The sequence below is a fragment of the Ixodes scapularis genome, unplaced genomic scaffold, assembly GCF_016920785.2.
Source record: "Ixodes scapularis isolate PalLabHiFi unplaced genomic scaffold, ASM1692078v2 PGA_scaffold3__209_contigs__length_174095766, whole genome shotgun sequence".
NCBI classification, from domain to species: domain Eukaryota; kingdom Metazoa; phylum Arthropoda; class Arachnida; order Ixodida; family Ixodidae; genus Ixodes; species Ixodes scapularis.
The window spans coordinates 9,840,590-9,857,424 of record NW_024609868.1 but is presented as its reverse complement, the minus strand read 5'-3'; the positions used below and the strand labels follow the sequence as shown (position 1 = coordinate 9,857,424).

The 16,835-nt window shown below is 48.0% G+C and overlaps 1 protein-coding gene across 1 annotated transcript in view; it reads right to left on the bottom strand.

Moving 5' to 3' along the window:
* Positions 1-16,835, bottom strand: part of LOC8029920 (opsin, ultraviolet-sensitive) — a 58,221-nt gene that overhangs the window by 15,360 nt on the left and 26,026 nt on the right. Inside the window, exon 2 of the mRNA XM_042292545.1 lies at positions 5,308-5,438. Within this exon, the coding sequence (XP_042148479.1) occupies positions 5,308-5,438 (131 nt within the window). The remainder of the gene's footprint in view (positions 1-5,307; positions 5,439-16,835) is intronic.

Genomic DNA, 16,835 nt, shown 5'->3' with positions numbered 1-16,835 from the left:
TGCCCCCTTCCTACACCAGCCGTGGTTTTACCCCTAGAGCTGATAGGCACTTCCATTTCTGAAGCATTCACAGCAGATGACGACTTCACCATCTTTGAACTGCAGTATACGCTCCGACATTGCAAACGCCGAAGTGCACCTGGGCCAGACGGAATCACGTATCAAGCATTGAAAAACATAGACCAAGCTCATCATCCACGACTTTTAGAGACACTCAACTCAATATGGAGAACAGGCATTCTGCCTATGACCTGGCTAGAATCTATCGTAATTCCAGTTTTGAAATGCGGTAAGCCAAGCCACTCCCCCTCATCCTATAGACCTGTGTCCCTGACAAGCTGCCTGGGAAAACTACTTGAGCGCCTGGTCTTGAGACGCCTGACATGGCACCTAGAGCAATCACATGCGATGCCACACCAGCTGTCAGGATTTCGTGCGAAGAGGTGTACAGCAGACGCAATGGGCGACTTGGCATCTGCACTCGAAGAGGCAAGAGCACGCCGCAACATGCTTCACTGTGTGTTTTTAGACATAAAACGAGCATTTGATACACTTTCGCATAATGTTATCCTCCAGCGCCTCAGACAGCTCGGAGTAAAAGGGAAAATGCTCGAATATATTAAGGCATTTCTCTCTGGTAGAACGATTCGGGTCAGGGTCCCGGGAGCACTTAGCAGTCCACGTACTGTGACTCAGGGCGTTCCTCAGGGAAGTGTCCTTAGTCCTTTACTTTTCAATGTGGCCATGGCAACGCTTCCAAGCTCACTTCGCCAGCAGGGACCGTTCCATGTGCAGATATCCATCTATGCAGATGATGTGGCTCTTTGGTGCACTGGCCCAACTCGAAGGGCAAGGAAGATTCGTTGTCAACTCTAAGAGGCACTCGATACAATCTGCAATGCCATCGAAAAACTCGGACTGACACTTTCCCATGAGAAAACAGCAGCGCTGCTTTACCGTCCGAGAGGACGCCCCCCCGAACGAGCGCTGCAACTCAAGATGGCTGGGATGCCAGTCAAGAGGGTGAGGACACACAGATATCTTGGATTGTTGTTAGATGATCGGGTAACCTGGAGACCGGAAGTCCGCAAAGTTCTCTCCAAGTGCCGCAGCCTTCTCGGAGTTCTGCGGTGCCTCCGCGGCCATACCTGGGGAACACCACAGCACGCCCTCCTTCAGTTATATAAAGGTTTAATCCTTTCCCGCCTACATTATACTCTGCCACTACTCAACATCGGACCAGCACAACAACGTGACGTTGAAACATTTCACCGTGTAGCACTAAGGATGTGCGTTGGGCTGCCGCGATACGCGGGAAACGTTGCCACACTCATTGCTGCTGAAGAATGGCCTGTTTTCCTCCGGGCTGATGAGCGCGCCTGCCGTCACATTGCACGAATTCATGGTGTGTCCTCTGGGAGTACACTACTCTCACACGTACTTGATCGCCCGAACTCCCGCTTTGGCTACTTGGCGAGACAGTTCGAAGATCTTATAGGACCACCCGGACATATCCCTCCACCCCCGCAGCCTCATCTAGAAGTACCACTGACGATAAGTGCAACCCTCCCTTACATGCATAGCAAGGCGAGTGTTTCTGGGACAATTTCTCGCCTTTTGACTCAGGAACTACTCTACACAGAGTATATTGAATGGCTGCAAGTATACACCGACGGCTCCACTAGTCCGGCGACAGGAACTACTACGACAGCAGTCTTCATCCCAACTCACAACGTCCGCATTGCAGACAGACTGAACTTCGCCACAACATCCACTACTGCGGAGCTGGTGGCCATTTGGCGGGCTTTGGAGCTGCTAGTGCGAAGTGGAACACCAGGGAGAGCAGTCATTCTCACAGATTCGAAATCTGCTCTTCAACTTCTCCGGAACCCCGAGACTGGCACTCCATTGACTGCAACAATTGTAGCATCTGCCAGGTCAGCTGAAAGAAAGGGTTGGCAACTCGCTTTTCAGTGGTGTCCTGCACATACTGGAATTGCGGGAAATGAGAAAGCGGATGCTCTCGCTACTGAAGCCCATGGACTTGAGACCCCAACCATTTCCCTTCGCCGGTACAACGAAGCATGGCGATTTATACGAAATTTCTACCAAAAGCGCCACCCACACCGAGAGACGGCTGAAGGACGGCCCCCTCCAGCAATCCCCCGCAAGCTGTCAAGAGAACAAGCGTCAATGTTACATCGGCTGAGGGCAAACTGCGCAAACACAAGATCAACTCTGCACAAACTTCAACGAGTCAATAGTCCTGATTGTCTACACTGTGGAGCCCTAGAGGACATTAAACACGTGCGACTAGTGTGCACAGAGTACGAAGAAGAGCGTAAAACCTTGTTTCAGCGCTACACTTTAAATGGACTTCCTTCCTCCACCACTCGGGAACTCCTCATCCCAGAAGCCCCACGTCGGCTAGTCCAGAGGGCTTACAAAGACCTCTTGGATTTCTTGAGTGAGACTGGTTTGGCAGACCGTCTGTGACCTAATACCACACACCGCAAACAGCAAGGTTGTTAAATTGAAACCCACACTTGTGCCAAAGCCCCATCACATTATTGGACTGGTTTCCAAATTTCCACACTATCTCTTTTAGCCACCTACGGCTCCTCCCCCTTCCCCAAGCCGGGTAGCGACTCGCCCCGTACAGGAGGCCAACATCTCTCCCGGCTTTCCCTTTCCTTCTCTGGACCTCACAAAAAGAAGAAGAAGAAGAAGTAACAGTGTTTGTTCTTTTTTACTCAACTTTGTAACTCTTCGAATGTTTTCATCCGTGGACTTATTTTGATGTGAATTAGGTAATTGATGTTTATTTTTTTCGGTATCTTTAGGGGTACGTGCCGAGTGCTGTAATGGGGGCTGGTGGCCACGTCAGAGGACTTCGCGTCTTCTTTGGCCGCAGCCTCCCAGACATATGCATGTCGAATTAAACGTATTATTATTATTACTTTCGCTGCTCTGTCAGCTTACAAGTGAACGGGGTGCACTTACATTTTTTCTCCTAAATACACTATTTTATCTTTACGAGGACTATCGTAATGCGGGCGTATGAAAAATGGAAAATAACATTGCAGAACGTTTTTCAAAACATCGATTTTTGATAAATGGTAACGTGAAAGTAATTTGTAACGTAACGAGTAAAGCAATTCATTACTTTTAGCGAAAACATTTTGTAATGCTCATTCATTACATTTGAGGCTCGGTAATTTGTAATTGTAATCTATTACATTTTTCAAGTAACGGGCACAAGTATAGTTTTAACCTTAATCCTAACCACCCCAACTCCAAGTCTGTCAAACGCTCCTGATTTGCCTCTCATGTTTTTCTACCTTTTTCCAGGTTAAAATATTTTTTCTCGTAGCCTATACACCTTACGATCTGTCACACGTGCTTTATTTGCCTCTCTTATGTTTCTCTACCTTTTTCCGGTTGAAATATATATTTTTTGTAGTCTATACCTTTTATGTTATCCACGTGACTGGAGGCGAGGGTAGACGGAAAAGGTTCGTATAATGTACGTGCGATGTGCCTTCCTCAAGCTACAAATGACGAGCACCAGAGGTAGGTTCGACGTTTTTTCCGCACTCGCTAAATTTCCCCGTAACAAAAAGAAACACAAAACGTCATGTTTTTTTATATATTGATATATTTTTTTGATAGGCTAAGATCCCGCTTTAAAAGCTTTCACACAACAAAGCTAAACGTTTTGTTTCAATAGCACCTTTCCCCCTACGTTCCAAAAGGGCTGCAGGAATATCCGTGTCCGTGAAAGTTCGGCGACCTTTTCTCTTCCCTTTCTTTTTCTGCGTAGATCAGTACACAGAGAGGGATTAGTTCCTCACGACCACGAAATCAGTATCAACGGACAACCCGTGGTTCTCAGCAGGCGGCGATTACCGGTGTCACCAACGTGCAAAAAAATACCGTTCCCGGCATCACAGCTCGCGCCCGATTGCCACTATGACCGCAGCGACTCTCGTGGCCGCTTACGTTGCCGACGGTTGCGAGAGCTGCCAGTCGCTGAAGCGGCGCGCGTCTAAACCGCAAATAGTAACTATAGGTCCGGCGCTCTCCGACGGTGAACGACCGCCAAGCGCGGCGATGCATTTGAAAGTCGATAACGTCGGGTTGGAAGTGCGTTACGAGTGAATTCAGAACGAATCACAATTTTTGACAGTAAAACACACAAAAGTACATTGAAACTCAAAGCAGCCTTTGCCTCTACAAAATGCCTTTCAAGCACCAATGTTGCTTGAATGGCATTTCGAAACGGGTCTATTGACGCGGCTGGTATAGACGCTTTGCAGCAGCTGTGCATGGACGCCGCCATAAGTGACCTTCAGTTTTTGTTTCCTCTTATTTTGTTTATTTCATTTCATCTTTAGTATAGCAGGTCAGGTTATTGCCACATTAGATTCAACTGTGTCCCTTTCTAAAGCATCGGCCTTTGTAGAGGATCGTCAACTACCGTTTCAGTTGCTCGGCATCTCGGTAAGACAAGAGAAGGTCAGCAATGGCGGCTGTAATTTGGCGCGTGTGTAAAGCGTCTATACTAGATGACGCGCACGCTCTGTAAAGGCTCTACAATAGATGGATCTCACAGCCCGTCCCGTTACGTACACCACCGCTGCCGCCATGCATTGTGGGAACTATATGTATACGGTCTTTCTGCAAACACGACAATCCCGCTGAGTGTCTTCGCGTGCAGAGAACGAGGCGACACAAGCTGTCTCGTGAACTGGCGCCTGCATCCCACGAACTACAGTTATGCCGGCGTTACGCACGTGTGGAACGCTTAGTGAGATCGGTCTATACGGGGTATTCATTGGACACTATATTTGAGGGCGATGTTTAGAGCGCGTGCTAGGGACAAGTTCACATTAATAGGCTGCTAAGACCGCGGCAATGTTGGTGGTGTGGAATGCACATTGCCAAAGATCTGTACAACCTTGTTGTCAACACGTGCTCATCAACTGGACGCACAGCTATGGCCGCCACTGAATACTCCCTATTGTGAAACGTTATCCGGGAGAAAGACGAATACGCGGTCCTTCCGTATACTGCGGAGTCCTCTGTGAGAACGTTTGAACACAACCGCATGACGTCGCGTGTTTTGCACAGATAATCGGCAGCACAATAGGCTTGCAGCGTTTACAAAAATCACGGCCGAGCTTAAAATGAGAGCTTTCAAGTTGCGAGTTCGCGGTCATAGCGCAAATCACGTATGATGTATACGCGACTGCGTCTGGAAAGATTTGCGGGAAAGCAGACGCGCATCGCATGCGGCCCCCTTACCCCAGACTCCCAGGGCCGGCCTGAGCTTGAGGCTGTTGTAGACGAGCAGCGGGATCTCGAGGACCATGAGCAGGTCGCTCAGCGCCAGGTTGAACACCAGCAGGTTGGCCTGGCTGCGGATTCGACGACGCCTGCGAAGCCAGGCACACGTTTTGTTGGCCTCATTGGCTAAAGTCCGGGTCACACTGCTATTACATCATACAAAACACAGTCTGCAAACATATTCGAAGGCAAGTTACCGCGAGATCCGTGCTTCGAATGCCGCATGGCAACGAGTTCAAGGAGAAACTTGGCACGCGACATTCGAACCACGGATATTGCGGTGACTGAGGTCTGCAGACTGTCTTTTGTATAGTGTATCAGCAGTTTGACCCCGGCTTAAGGCAAAAGGAGCTGTCGGACATTTGACTGTTCAAACGTCAACGTGTGTCCGCGCCCATTTTATGACCGACGGTGACACGTTCGCTGATGCCTACCTATAACCCCCCCCCCCCCCCCCCCCCCCCCACGATTATCTTACTTTCCTACAACCACGTATTAGTTGGCGGATGGCGTTGTTATGCTTTCTTTAAGGACTAATGACTTTATTTGTATGTTACGTACGATCGCAACTTTTATAACAACTTGCAAGGGTTTCCATTTAGATATAACTTATTCTTCACATATTATAGTTATACTTGTCCCGAGCGGTGACTGAAATAATCATGGCTCGATCTAGAATGGACCGTAAAAACTGGCGCCTGCACGAAGCAATCTAAACTTTTCGTCAAAGGTTTATTTCATGGGTCGCTGTTTTCTTGTAGAATTACAAAGCGTAGCTCCCTTTCTGTAAAAACTAGGGTCAGAAAACTTGCCGGGGTCAATGGCGGACGGCGACGCAGACGACCGAGTCGAATTCTGGAGCGCGTTTGGCGCGCGTATTGATAGATTGCGCAGGGAGCAGTGTCGGAAGGTGTAGCCGACCAATACCAGCTCGTAGACAAGGCCTGCGCATGACGTTTCGTTAGCAGATCCCCGACCTGCCTCAAGCGGCAAACAGGCTGCAGCATGACGAGAGTATGGGCCACGTGCGGCCATGACTGCTGAGCGCGAGCCGAGCGCGACCTGATAGCGACCTTCCAAAGTTCGTTTGCAACGTGCATGCGGCACCATCAAGATTTCCGGTCTGATGGTTGGTCTTGGCAGCCTATAAATGTGAGCTCGATTTGAGCATGACCACTCAAACAGGCGATGAAGTGGACGATGTCACAGACGATGTAGCAGACAATGTTGCTCATCCGGGCTACCTAGGGGGCGCTTTGAAGGGATCCACTAGTGATGACGTTTAGAGAAAGAAACGCGCAGGCCTTGTATTCTAGGTGGTATTATAAGTTCCAGGTTTCCTTTCTTTTCAACACGTCTCTCTCTCTCTCTAGATGGTATTGAGCCGATTAAAGAAAGAAAGCAGACGACACGCAGTCGAAATCCGTTGTCAGCAAAAGTGCTAAACGTGAAAACTCCGCACTGAAAAGAAGGTGAGGCTATAAAACCCCCTTGCCATTAGTGACCAAGAAAATACCTAGTTTTCTCTCGCTTTCTGCCACCATTCACTTAATCTTTGCTTGGTAGTCATTACTGTCTTGAAATCCAATTTTATTTCGCTCTCTGTAAAACCCAATGACTTTATTAAATCTATGTTGTCTTCGGAAGGCATAGGAGAGTCCAGAGCCGTTTATACTGAGAGAGTTTGGCCTTCTTAAGGAGATTTTGGCAGTCTGACAACCACAGCAGCGTAGTCTGACAACCGGGGGATGACTACTTCCGTCCGCCATATTGTGGATCTGACTCATAGGAACTCTACGCGATTTCACAGGAATGAACAAGACAAAGAAGTAACGCCATATTGTGTTATCGCGAAATCCGCTGGTTCTAGCGGCCAACAAGCTCCGCCCATCGGCCAAACTCTCTCAGTATAAACGGCTCTGGGAGAGTCAGGTGACGTGCGCCCCGCTGCGGCGAGGCGACGAAGCACACTTGTCCCGAGCGATGGAATGTCCGCTCATGCTCCTCGCGTTCCTCGGGCTACTGCTTCTTTTCTCGTCGGGTTTGAAAACCATGTTTCGGGTCCTCGCCGCTGCAAAAGCTGCGCGCTGACGACCAGGTTCCCCGAGAAATGCTCTGTGCTACCTAGAGCCACTAAATAAGCTGCGCTTAAAGTATCGGCACTCCGTTCCCCGACATTGTTGTGGGCGCCGCCATTTTGGCTCGTATGCAGAACAGACGCAACGGCCGATCGTCATGATTCAAAAGTGCGACTTCCTCAGCATTAGATTCGGTGTTAGGAAGGTCATGTAATATTGCTTTGCTCTGTCGCGAACGGTTTAAACATTTGTGGAGGGCAGAAAAGCATTTCCTGTGATTTCAGATAAAGCTTCAGATAACTGGCAACCGTGATTTTAAGCCACAATATGGCCAAGTGTCGTTACTCTGAAGCGTAGCTTATTTAGTGGCACTAGTGCTACCAGATCCTCGCTCTCCAAATCTGCGACCGGGCACTCTATGGCTCCGTCGTCGAACTGCCAGGCTTTGCGAGTATAAATGAGGTTATGGTGGGTCAAAAGAAGAATGTGTGAGATTCACGCATTTTTCGTGAACACCTTCCAGCGGCGTGGAGAAATGAAAACGATGTTTTACCGTATACCAGAAGTGACGACATTCAAGATGGCTGCGCCCTTGTGAAAAAGGTCTGGCGCGAGTGGTGCCCCATGCTTGCAGGCGCGTGCAGCGTGCGCGTGAACGTAGCTTTGACAAGCTTGCAATAACACGGGCAGGCCCGCACGAGTAGAAGCATGGCAACAGCAGATCGCCCTGCTTGCAATCACCTATAGGCAACGAGATGTTTCGGCGGCGCCCTCTTATGGTTTCCCTCCGTGACATCACGACTGGGGTTTGCCTCGCCGTGACGTCAGCAGTTGTTATTCTGGCTACTTACTATCAGGTGCGACGACGAGTTCGGTGGTGTGTTTAAAAAGCACAGTAGAAGCTAGGAGCTATCGCAATCCGAAACTAACACCGTCAAAATTGAAAATCTGACAGTGCTCATATGCCCAATGTTTGTTCAATCATGCAAAGCTGATCACAGCGACACTTGTGGCTGCGCACATCGCTAATAGGAAGTATTCACTGGCGGCCATAGCTGTGTGCGCGACTGCTGAGCGCGTGCTGATGGCGAGCTTCCACAATTCTTTTGTAGCGTGCATTCCGCACCCTCAAGATTGCCGGTCTTAGCAGCCTATTAATGTGGGCTCGTTCTGAGCATGCGCTCTGAACAGCACCGACAAATATGGCGCCCAGTGAATACTCCTTATAAGCAGTATGAGCCCGGCTTTACTGGCACTATTGGGATCATCTAGGTATATGATTAGTGTTCGATTGTTTAATTCTTGTTTATGATTGGGGGGGGGCTCTGTGTGATAATAATTATTATTGATTAATTTGAGTTTTTTTTATTTTCATTTTTTTTGGTTGTGCATAGACTGTTTTGTGTTCCTTTTCCCTCTGGCAATTTTACTGTTGCTTTTAGTTTGTTTCTTGTTTTTTATCCTTGAAATGTTGTTCGACCCCCCCTCTCCCCCTCTTTTTATGTACCGGCCTTTTTGAAAGGACCTTTAAGGCATTTCAATAAATAAATAAAATTAAATAAAGTATACTCGCAGACAACACCACTGACCAAGAAACACATTTGATGCGTTGTAATTTCAAGGATGAAAGTGAGCGTTTATGTTTATTGTCTCCTTCCCAATACTTGACGACGACATAGCTTAGAGGTCGTTGGCATAGTCCGCCGAGTGACGGTGTTGAAATGCGGCTCATAGATTGAACCCGAGCTTTGCGTGAGTGCTCCATTTTGGCTCGTAATAATCAATTCTTCGACAAGCAGAACCTAGACTGACTGAATGTTTCCAGGTGCTAAAGCGCACACCCAGCTCGACGCGCGTGGAGCGTAAGCTCGCGCGGCAGAACCCAGGGATCCTGGGCTCGAGCCCCACCTCTGCCCGTTTCGATCTGGATGAGCATCGTACCGGCGTGCGGTCGTGTATCACTACTGCGTGAACACGTTCAAGGCCCTATAGTTAGCAGTCATACTGCACTGGCTAAATTGCTCATCTACAGCGTGTGACTCGTCGCAACTTTAATGGCTGACCAACTACACGCTGTATAAATATCCCCATAACCCAATTTGCTTTTTTTTTTAATGTTTCCAGAGTACTGAATTCCATTCAGTCCGCTTACCGGAAATCAATTTCCGCCGAATCCAGTTCTGATTGGCTGTTTTAACCCGTGGCGGAAGTTATCAGACGGCCCTTTTAAAATTCACATCCTTTTTTGACGCAAATTGGTGACGCAAATTCACATTCATTTGCGTCACCACCAGTCACCACGGCTACAGCGGCAACGCACGGGTGGGAGCTCTGGGCATCGATGAGTTAGAACCGAACAAAAAGTGCGTCAAAGGTATTGTCCGATCAAATCTTGTATTGGAGAAAACAATTGAATATCATTGTTATTGCCTCAAGACGCATCGCACTCTAGCGTAAACGCTGTTTTCGGTGGCAACTTGGGAGCTCTGATGTCACACAACACAAAGCGAGCATTTCTGTCTCGTCGTTTACCTGGGAGTGAACGCCTCAGTGTGCTTCGTTTTTGTTGTTGTGATCGACTTGTTTCGGGGTTGGGTGAGATTTTTGTTGCGCGGTTGGGTGCCACAACCACCGGGCAGCACATGCGGCGCAAGACATGACGTTCCACATTTTTCCGCGAGACGTGCAGTGATGAGCAAAATGGATCGTTGCCGTGCGTAGGGACTGGGTTCCCGTCAAGATCGAGATTATAATGCAATTAAATGCAAATGTGCAAGCGAGCTGGACAAGAATGACGAAAATGTTTGTCCTTTGTCCCTCTTGCTCCCCTTCTCCAGGTTTTATTTTCGTCAGGCAAGATCGAGATCCCGCTTATGGAGCAATCATCTTGCAGAAGGGAGCTACAAGCTGAGCTCTAAGCGGACAGAAGGCTCGTAAGCTGAGGTGTGATTCTGTGCCAACGATATTAAACTACGCCCATCCACCCATTGCCTAAATCGGATCAATCAATTCGTTTATGCAGCGAAACCGAAACCAACAGCTAGACTACCTGGAAACGCTACCAGAAGTTGCATTTATCACGCGTGCAGCCCGATTTTGTTTGACCCGTATGTGCGAATAGAGCGTGGCTACGATTCACCAAGCTCGTCCAAGTCAATTGACGACATGCATTTGAACGATTCGCCGGTTGCCTTCGACCCGCGGTCATAGCCTCTGAGGGAAAGACCCGCAGCCTCATCACCGATCCAGCGAATCTGCCGATATGTGAACCCAGATACCGCTTTGTGTGCCTATAGTTGCCGCTTCAGAGGCGAAATCTGCATCCTTTGCTTTGCAAGCGCTCCTAAATCGATCGGTGGCTGTCGCAGTTGTGTTTGCACGAAACGGCATACGTTTGCTGGAAGCTCATGCCTGTTTTCGGGTAATATCCAGCAAAAAGGTGTGACTTTTTTTTTGCACACGCTTGGGAACTGCAATAAAAGAACCGTATTTCAGTAGGGTACAGCCTAGGACAGTGGTTCTCAACCATCGATGTTTCGCGGACCCCTTGTGGATCGGCGGAGATGATGGAAGACCGCGTTCGTGGTGAGAGGAGAGGAAAGGTATAAGTTAAATATAATAATGATTTAATAAATGTATATGACTAAGGTCTAGTGTGAAGTAGACCTCTCTTATTGGCGTTCACACGAAAAGAACTCGCCCGAAAACTTAAACATTTCTTTTTGACCTAAAAAAAAAAGTCAACTTTTATTGCCGGGCTTGACTGATGAGGCATTGCTTCGTGGACCCCTATAAGACCTTCGCGAACCCCCATTTCAGAGCTACTGGCCTAGGAGACTATATAATTTGAAACAAAATACAAGACATCCATCGACCAACGCTTGTTATCCCTACCATCCGACGATCCTTTGCGTTATGTGACGTCACGCAGCAGCTACGGATGTCAGCCATTGACACTGGCGAAATTCGGGGTGCAGTTTCGTACATACGCTCATGAAAGGTTTAGTTAATAACGGGAGATCATATATCAAAATAAAAATGTTGTTTGTTTACATGAAGGCCCCCTCGACGCAACGAGCGGAAAAACTTGAGTATTTGCGGTTTCGAGCGAACAATCCCTTTAATTTTTTCTGTTTTAATTTTTTTATTTATTTCAGGTAGTCGCTAATTTGGTTCGCCAAAGTAGATTGCCGGCTCGTTTGCTCACTCTGGTTGCGCTGGCGCTGCGTTTCAAACTCTACTCCTGACGATAAGCCTAACACTCGACTTCGATGTGTTTGGAGGCGAGGGAGAGAGAGAGACGAGACAGCGAGGAGCATGTCACGCACCGCTCGGAATGAAGGGAAAAAAAATAAATAAAAAGAAACCAGTGTCGCCACAGGCCAGGAATGTGGATCGAAGAGCTCACACGAGAACGAACGCTACACTGTATACTACGCGATTCGCTTCGCCGCTTCGACCGCACAGCGCAGCGCAGCGCCATGTTGGGGATCGCGACTTCTGCGCCGCGACTCAGTTCTGAAGCGAAGCTTGGGAGTTTCGGTGCTCTGGGAACAATCAGTGACTCTAGCCGAACCGTAACAGTGTCTGGAACTCAGCGCGTGTCCAGTGCTTTACCAACCCCAGCGCGTCGCTATGATAAACATTAGGCTCGTTCAATTTACTTGCACCCCCTACGCCGGTGCTGAAAAGTGTAGGGCGGCGTACTTCCGGTCGTACCTCAAAACACATACCGGAAGTACATTGTCCTACGCTTTCCTGCAGCGGTGCAGGAGGTGTAAGTTAATCGAACGAGCCCACTGGCGGCATACAATCGGCTCCAGATCAAGGGATCGCTCGCTCTGGCTGCAAGTTCTGGCTCCAAGTTTTATTCCTGTGACTACCATAGAGTAAAGAGAAAAGAAACTAATGTTCATTTCATAGGTTATAAACTTGAGGAATTCATTCTACGCGGCATTTGCGCAAAGTACCAAAATCGTTTCACAGCCACTTTGAAGTAAAGCGACCCCAAAGCAAATATCCCGAAGCGCATCAACTAAAAGCAAATCTTCTAATGCACACCTTTCTCCAACACAAGAGTTGCCGCTGTCAATAGTGGTGCACTCTGCGTGGTCGTTTCCTTTTTTTTTTATCTTGACGTTTTCACTCAATGTTAGAAGGTCATAGGATGTTTCCGTTATGTGTGCGATGATGACACACGTGTTAGGGACTGAGGTTTTTCTTTTTCCCAGCTTCAATTATTTAGGCTATTTTGAAAAGTTCTGTTTTGATATTTTCTTTTTTATTGCAGCTTTGCGTGACTTTATGCTATCTACATCGTTTTAGATACTTTCACAATTTGAGCTCTATGAGGAAGGTCAGCTGCCACGCACTAATGCCCTTTGTCCCTGTTGATTGTCGCGAGCATTGCCCATTCCCCCGCCTTCGTAATAATACTAATAATAATAATAAAGATCACCGCAGAGAGCAACGCCCAAATCCATAATCGTCGCACTAGCATTGCGGCGTTGTTGACGTTAGCAACCTGCGACTGCACAAAGATGAAATGACCTACGATAAGTCTAAGGAGAGAAAGAAAGCGAGAGAGAGAGAGAACTGGGGGGGGGGGGGGGGGGGGCAGCGCGCAAACCCAGAAAAGTTAGGACCGAGGTTACTCTAGCTTAGAAACAATCACTGATTGAGATAAAAGGGGGTCTGTGAATATTTCGAAATAATGATAAAATTGTCCTTTTGTTATTTTGCTTTCGCCGAAAGAAAAGCAACTCTATTAACTTTGAGAAGCGATGCAATCCGCAATAAACGTAAAAGATGAATCAGGATGCCCTTATGAAGAATCCAGAGATTTGGACTGCAGTATGCACCGGATCCGGCGGGAGTTGGTACCGCGAGGGCGCCACAGTAAGCTTCCGGTAGTGTATTTATTTGATATTCGGCAACGCACAGTGATCTGGTAAGAAGATTTTCCTTCCAGTAAGTACCTGTAATACGGCTGTAAGAACCTGCGCGCATTGTAGAAAGTACCACAAATAACAAATGGAAAAGAAGAGGAAAACCGGGAGCGCGTCGGGGGTCCGCCGATAAAAAAAAACGGCAACAAACTTCTTTGCAAAAAAAAAAAGAAAGAAAGAAAAGGAAAGGTGAATATTTAACGCTACCGGCACTAAGCGTTGCACCGAGAGAGGCAAGGCAAGCAGGGTTAAAGGGATGGTAAACCGTAATTTGGATTTCAAGAAAAAAAAACAAAAAACAATGAAGAAATTAATCCCTGGAGAAGGGGAACAAGGGGGACAAAGGACAAACATAAATCTCCAAACAACAGCTAGGTGACTGGTGAGCGACCGAAAAAATCCGCCTGGTCCGGGTATCGAACCCGGGACCTACCCGGACCAGGCGGATTTTTTCGGTCGCTCACCAGTCACCTAGCTGTTGTTTGGAGATTTATGTTTGTCCTTTGTCCCCCTTGTTCCCCTTCTCCAGGGATTGATTTCGTCATTCTTGTCCAGCTCGCTTGCACCTTTGCATTTAATTGCATAATAATATAAAAAAACAATGCTGGAGATGTAGGCGCCGACGCTACAATCCCTACAACAGTACTAGGAAGGCGATATCTCAAATGGACGGCCGTATTTTTGGAAAAAAGAAGTCGAGATTGAACCAGGCCGACGAGGCGCGTGATCGTGAAGATACCGTGTTTCCTCCTCTCTTCGCTTCGCTCCCTCAAGGCCGCGAGGCGGAGAAGACGCGAGGCCGTTCCCTCTCCTTCTCGGAGAAACATGACGTCAACATTCCTGTCAAATGCGCCTCTTTTTTTTGAAAAACTACAGTCATCCGTTCGAGATATCGCTGTATGAGTGATTTTTGGTGTTTGTAGCATCCCCGTTGCACGCTCTTGCCGCGTGTTTTGGGGAATCCAGATTCCCGTTCAGCATCTCTTTAACAAACGAGCGCGTCGACTTACAAGTCTCAACTACTACGGTCTAACTTGAAGCCATCCCAACGTTATTGACAAAAAAAAAAAAAAAAAAAAAAAGCAATTGCGCTTTTTGTTTTCGTGCTTTTTGTGTTACCGCCGGCACGTAAGGAGCGCACGGGACGACTGCAGCGAAGAGCGAGCTATTGGCGACGTGAGCGATCGAAAGCGTCGCTGTGATCGGTCTTCCACGATATACCGAATGCTGACTAAGACGTCAGCAAAGGATTTCCCATCGACGGAAATAAAAGGAATGTAAGAACCTCAATTTTGACGGTGTTGGCGGTGTTGTTTCGAGAGCGCTATGCTTTCAGGCTTCCACCGTGCCCATTACAAACACCATTGAACTTGTTCTTCACAAGGTAATGACGTCACGAAAGGTAACCATAGGAAGGCGCCATCAAAACATCTCGCCGCCAATACTCAGCGGAACCACGAAGAAAGAGGAGTGGCACGAGGGTACGTTACATGAAACAAACAAATTTGACGTTCGAAGCTGCCCGGATCTGGTGGAGAATCTTGAACTAGAATATTTTTGCGCAGCAAATTTCATCGTGGGATTACCGACTGTGAAGACATTTAGCATCATAATAAAAACAGAACGAAATAGATTATTAACTGGTTTAAGGCATCTAATAAAGCTATCCATAGTAAACGTGAGACGTAGAAAAAAAACAAAAAAAAACAAAAAAACGGACAGAACAAGCAAGCAGGTCGCTATTTTCCCTAAACGGAGTTTAGGGAAAATATAGTAGCTTTAATGTAGCTTTAAAATAAAAATAACTGCAAAGTTAAAGTGTAATATAAGCAAACGATAATGTTCAAAAATATGTTGTGCACTTTACCACCACGCAATAGAACCTTTTACCAATGTCGCGCCATCTAGCGACGCCGTTTCCAAATAAGGCGCACTCGCATGCAGTGATCAAGTAAGGTGTATCCACACGACGGACCAAATTGCTGTTTTGGTCCGCGGGCCGCGCATCACGTGATCTTACGTCACCACTTTTCGAGGTCCGCCGGCGGTCCGCGGCCCGCGCTTGTGAGAAATGCCAAGCGACTTTTCTCGCCCGGACCTTGGCGGGGGACTGCGGCGTTTTTAGTATAATTGAAGTGCTAAGTCTGGCAACAAGCTTACTTTTGTTGTTTGAATTGGAATCCAAATCCAAAGTCATGGTCTTTTGGCGCCAACTGTTGAAGACGAAGAAGACGAACCTTTTCTTGTACGACGATGGCGGCATGGTGCGACTAGAGCACTATATAGCTCCTACGGAGCAGAGTAGCGCAATCCTTTGAACCCCGTGGTTTGCCGACAACATGGCCGACAGAGCGGCTCGGCGCGAGTCACGTGGTACTCAGGGTTCCAGGAGGCGGCCCGCCCTATGGGAGAATACATGGAGATCGATACAACACGGCTGATTAAAAAATGAACGGCGAGTTCACACTTTTCAAAACTAGTCTGTCGTGAAGTTAGTAAAGCACTAAACATTTTGTCAAAGTTTTAATAATATCGGATGCGTGTGCAAATTTTGAGAAGGCAATTTCCAAGGCAATGGCGTTTGAAGCGGACGACTTTTGCTCGCAGCGGAGATGGGCTTTTCGGGTTGGCCGGAGCGGGTCACGTGAATGGTGTGACGTCGCCGTGTCGTCTGCTGCATGATGCCGCTCAAGCAATTTTTTAAAAAAAGTCAGGCCCTTGCGGGGCACAAAACTTAGCGCAAATTATTCTAAAATGTTCCATTATTATGTCAAAAACGATTGCCATTCCGTATATTCCCACAATATTGAAGAAACAACGATTTTCTCACGTTCTCCATGCATTTCTGACCGCAGTTGGAACCTCCGGGCGTTCGCCGCTAGTCGCCGAGAGGCGGCGTTCTAGATTGCGCTACTCTGCTCCGAAGGAGCTATATAGTGCTCTAGGTGCGACGATGCAACTTTTTACTTCATCGCGCTCGTGGAGCAATTCCCGCTCTGTGGGACAATAGATGCATGCCCTTTTCAGTTCACTTAAGTCCTCCTCGTCCTCAATAGTCAACGCCAGGGCCACCGCGGCCAAACGTCTCTTTCGTTCAACCTCCATCTTGGCTCCTTACAAATAGCCTCAAAGCAACTCGCTGCATGCGTTTGGCCGAGCTGTGAGGTCGAGGGTTAGACCGGCCCGTTCGCTCTGTCGTCTGCTCTTTTGGTCCACCGTGTGGATGCTTATTGCAGCCGGGCGGCCCGCGGGCCGTGCATCACGTGATCAATCGGTCCGCGGCCCGGTCCGTCGTGTGGATACACCTGTACGGAGCTCCCGGCGGACCGCGGCCGCCATTACGGGGTTTAGACATTTTCAATCTCCCTCCCATGGGCGCTGCCATCTTGGAATGGCGTGACGCGGCCACCGTAGAGGCTGAACTCCATGGGACGAATATGCTGCGAATAATCGACGAATT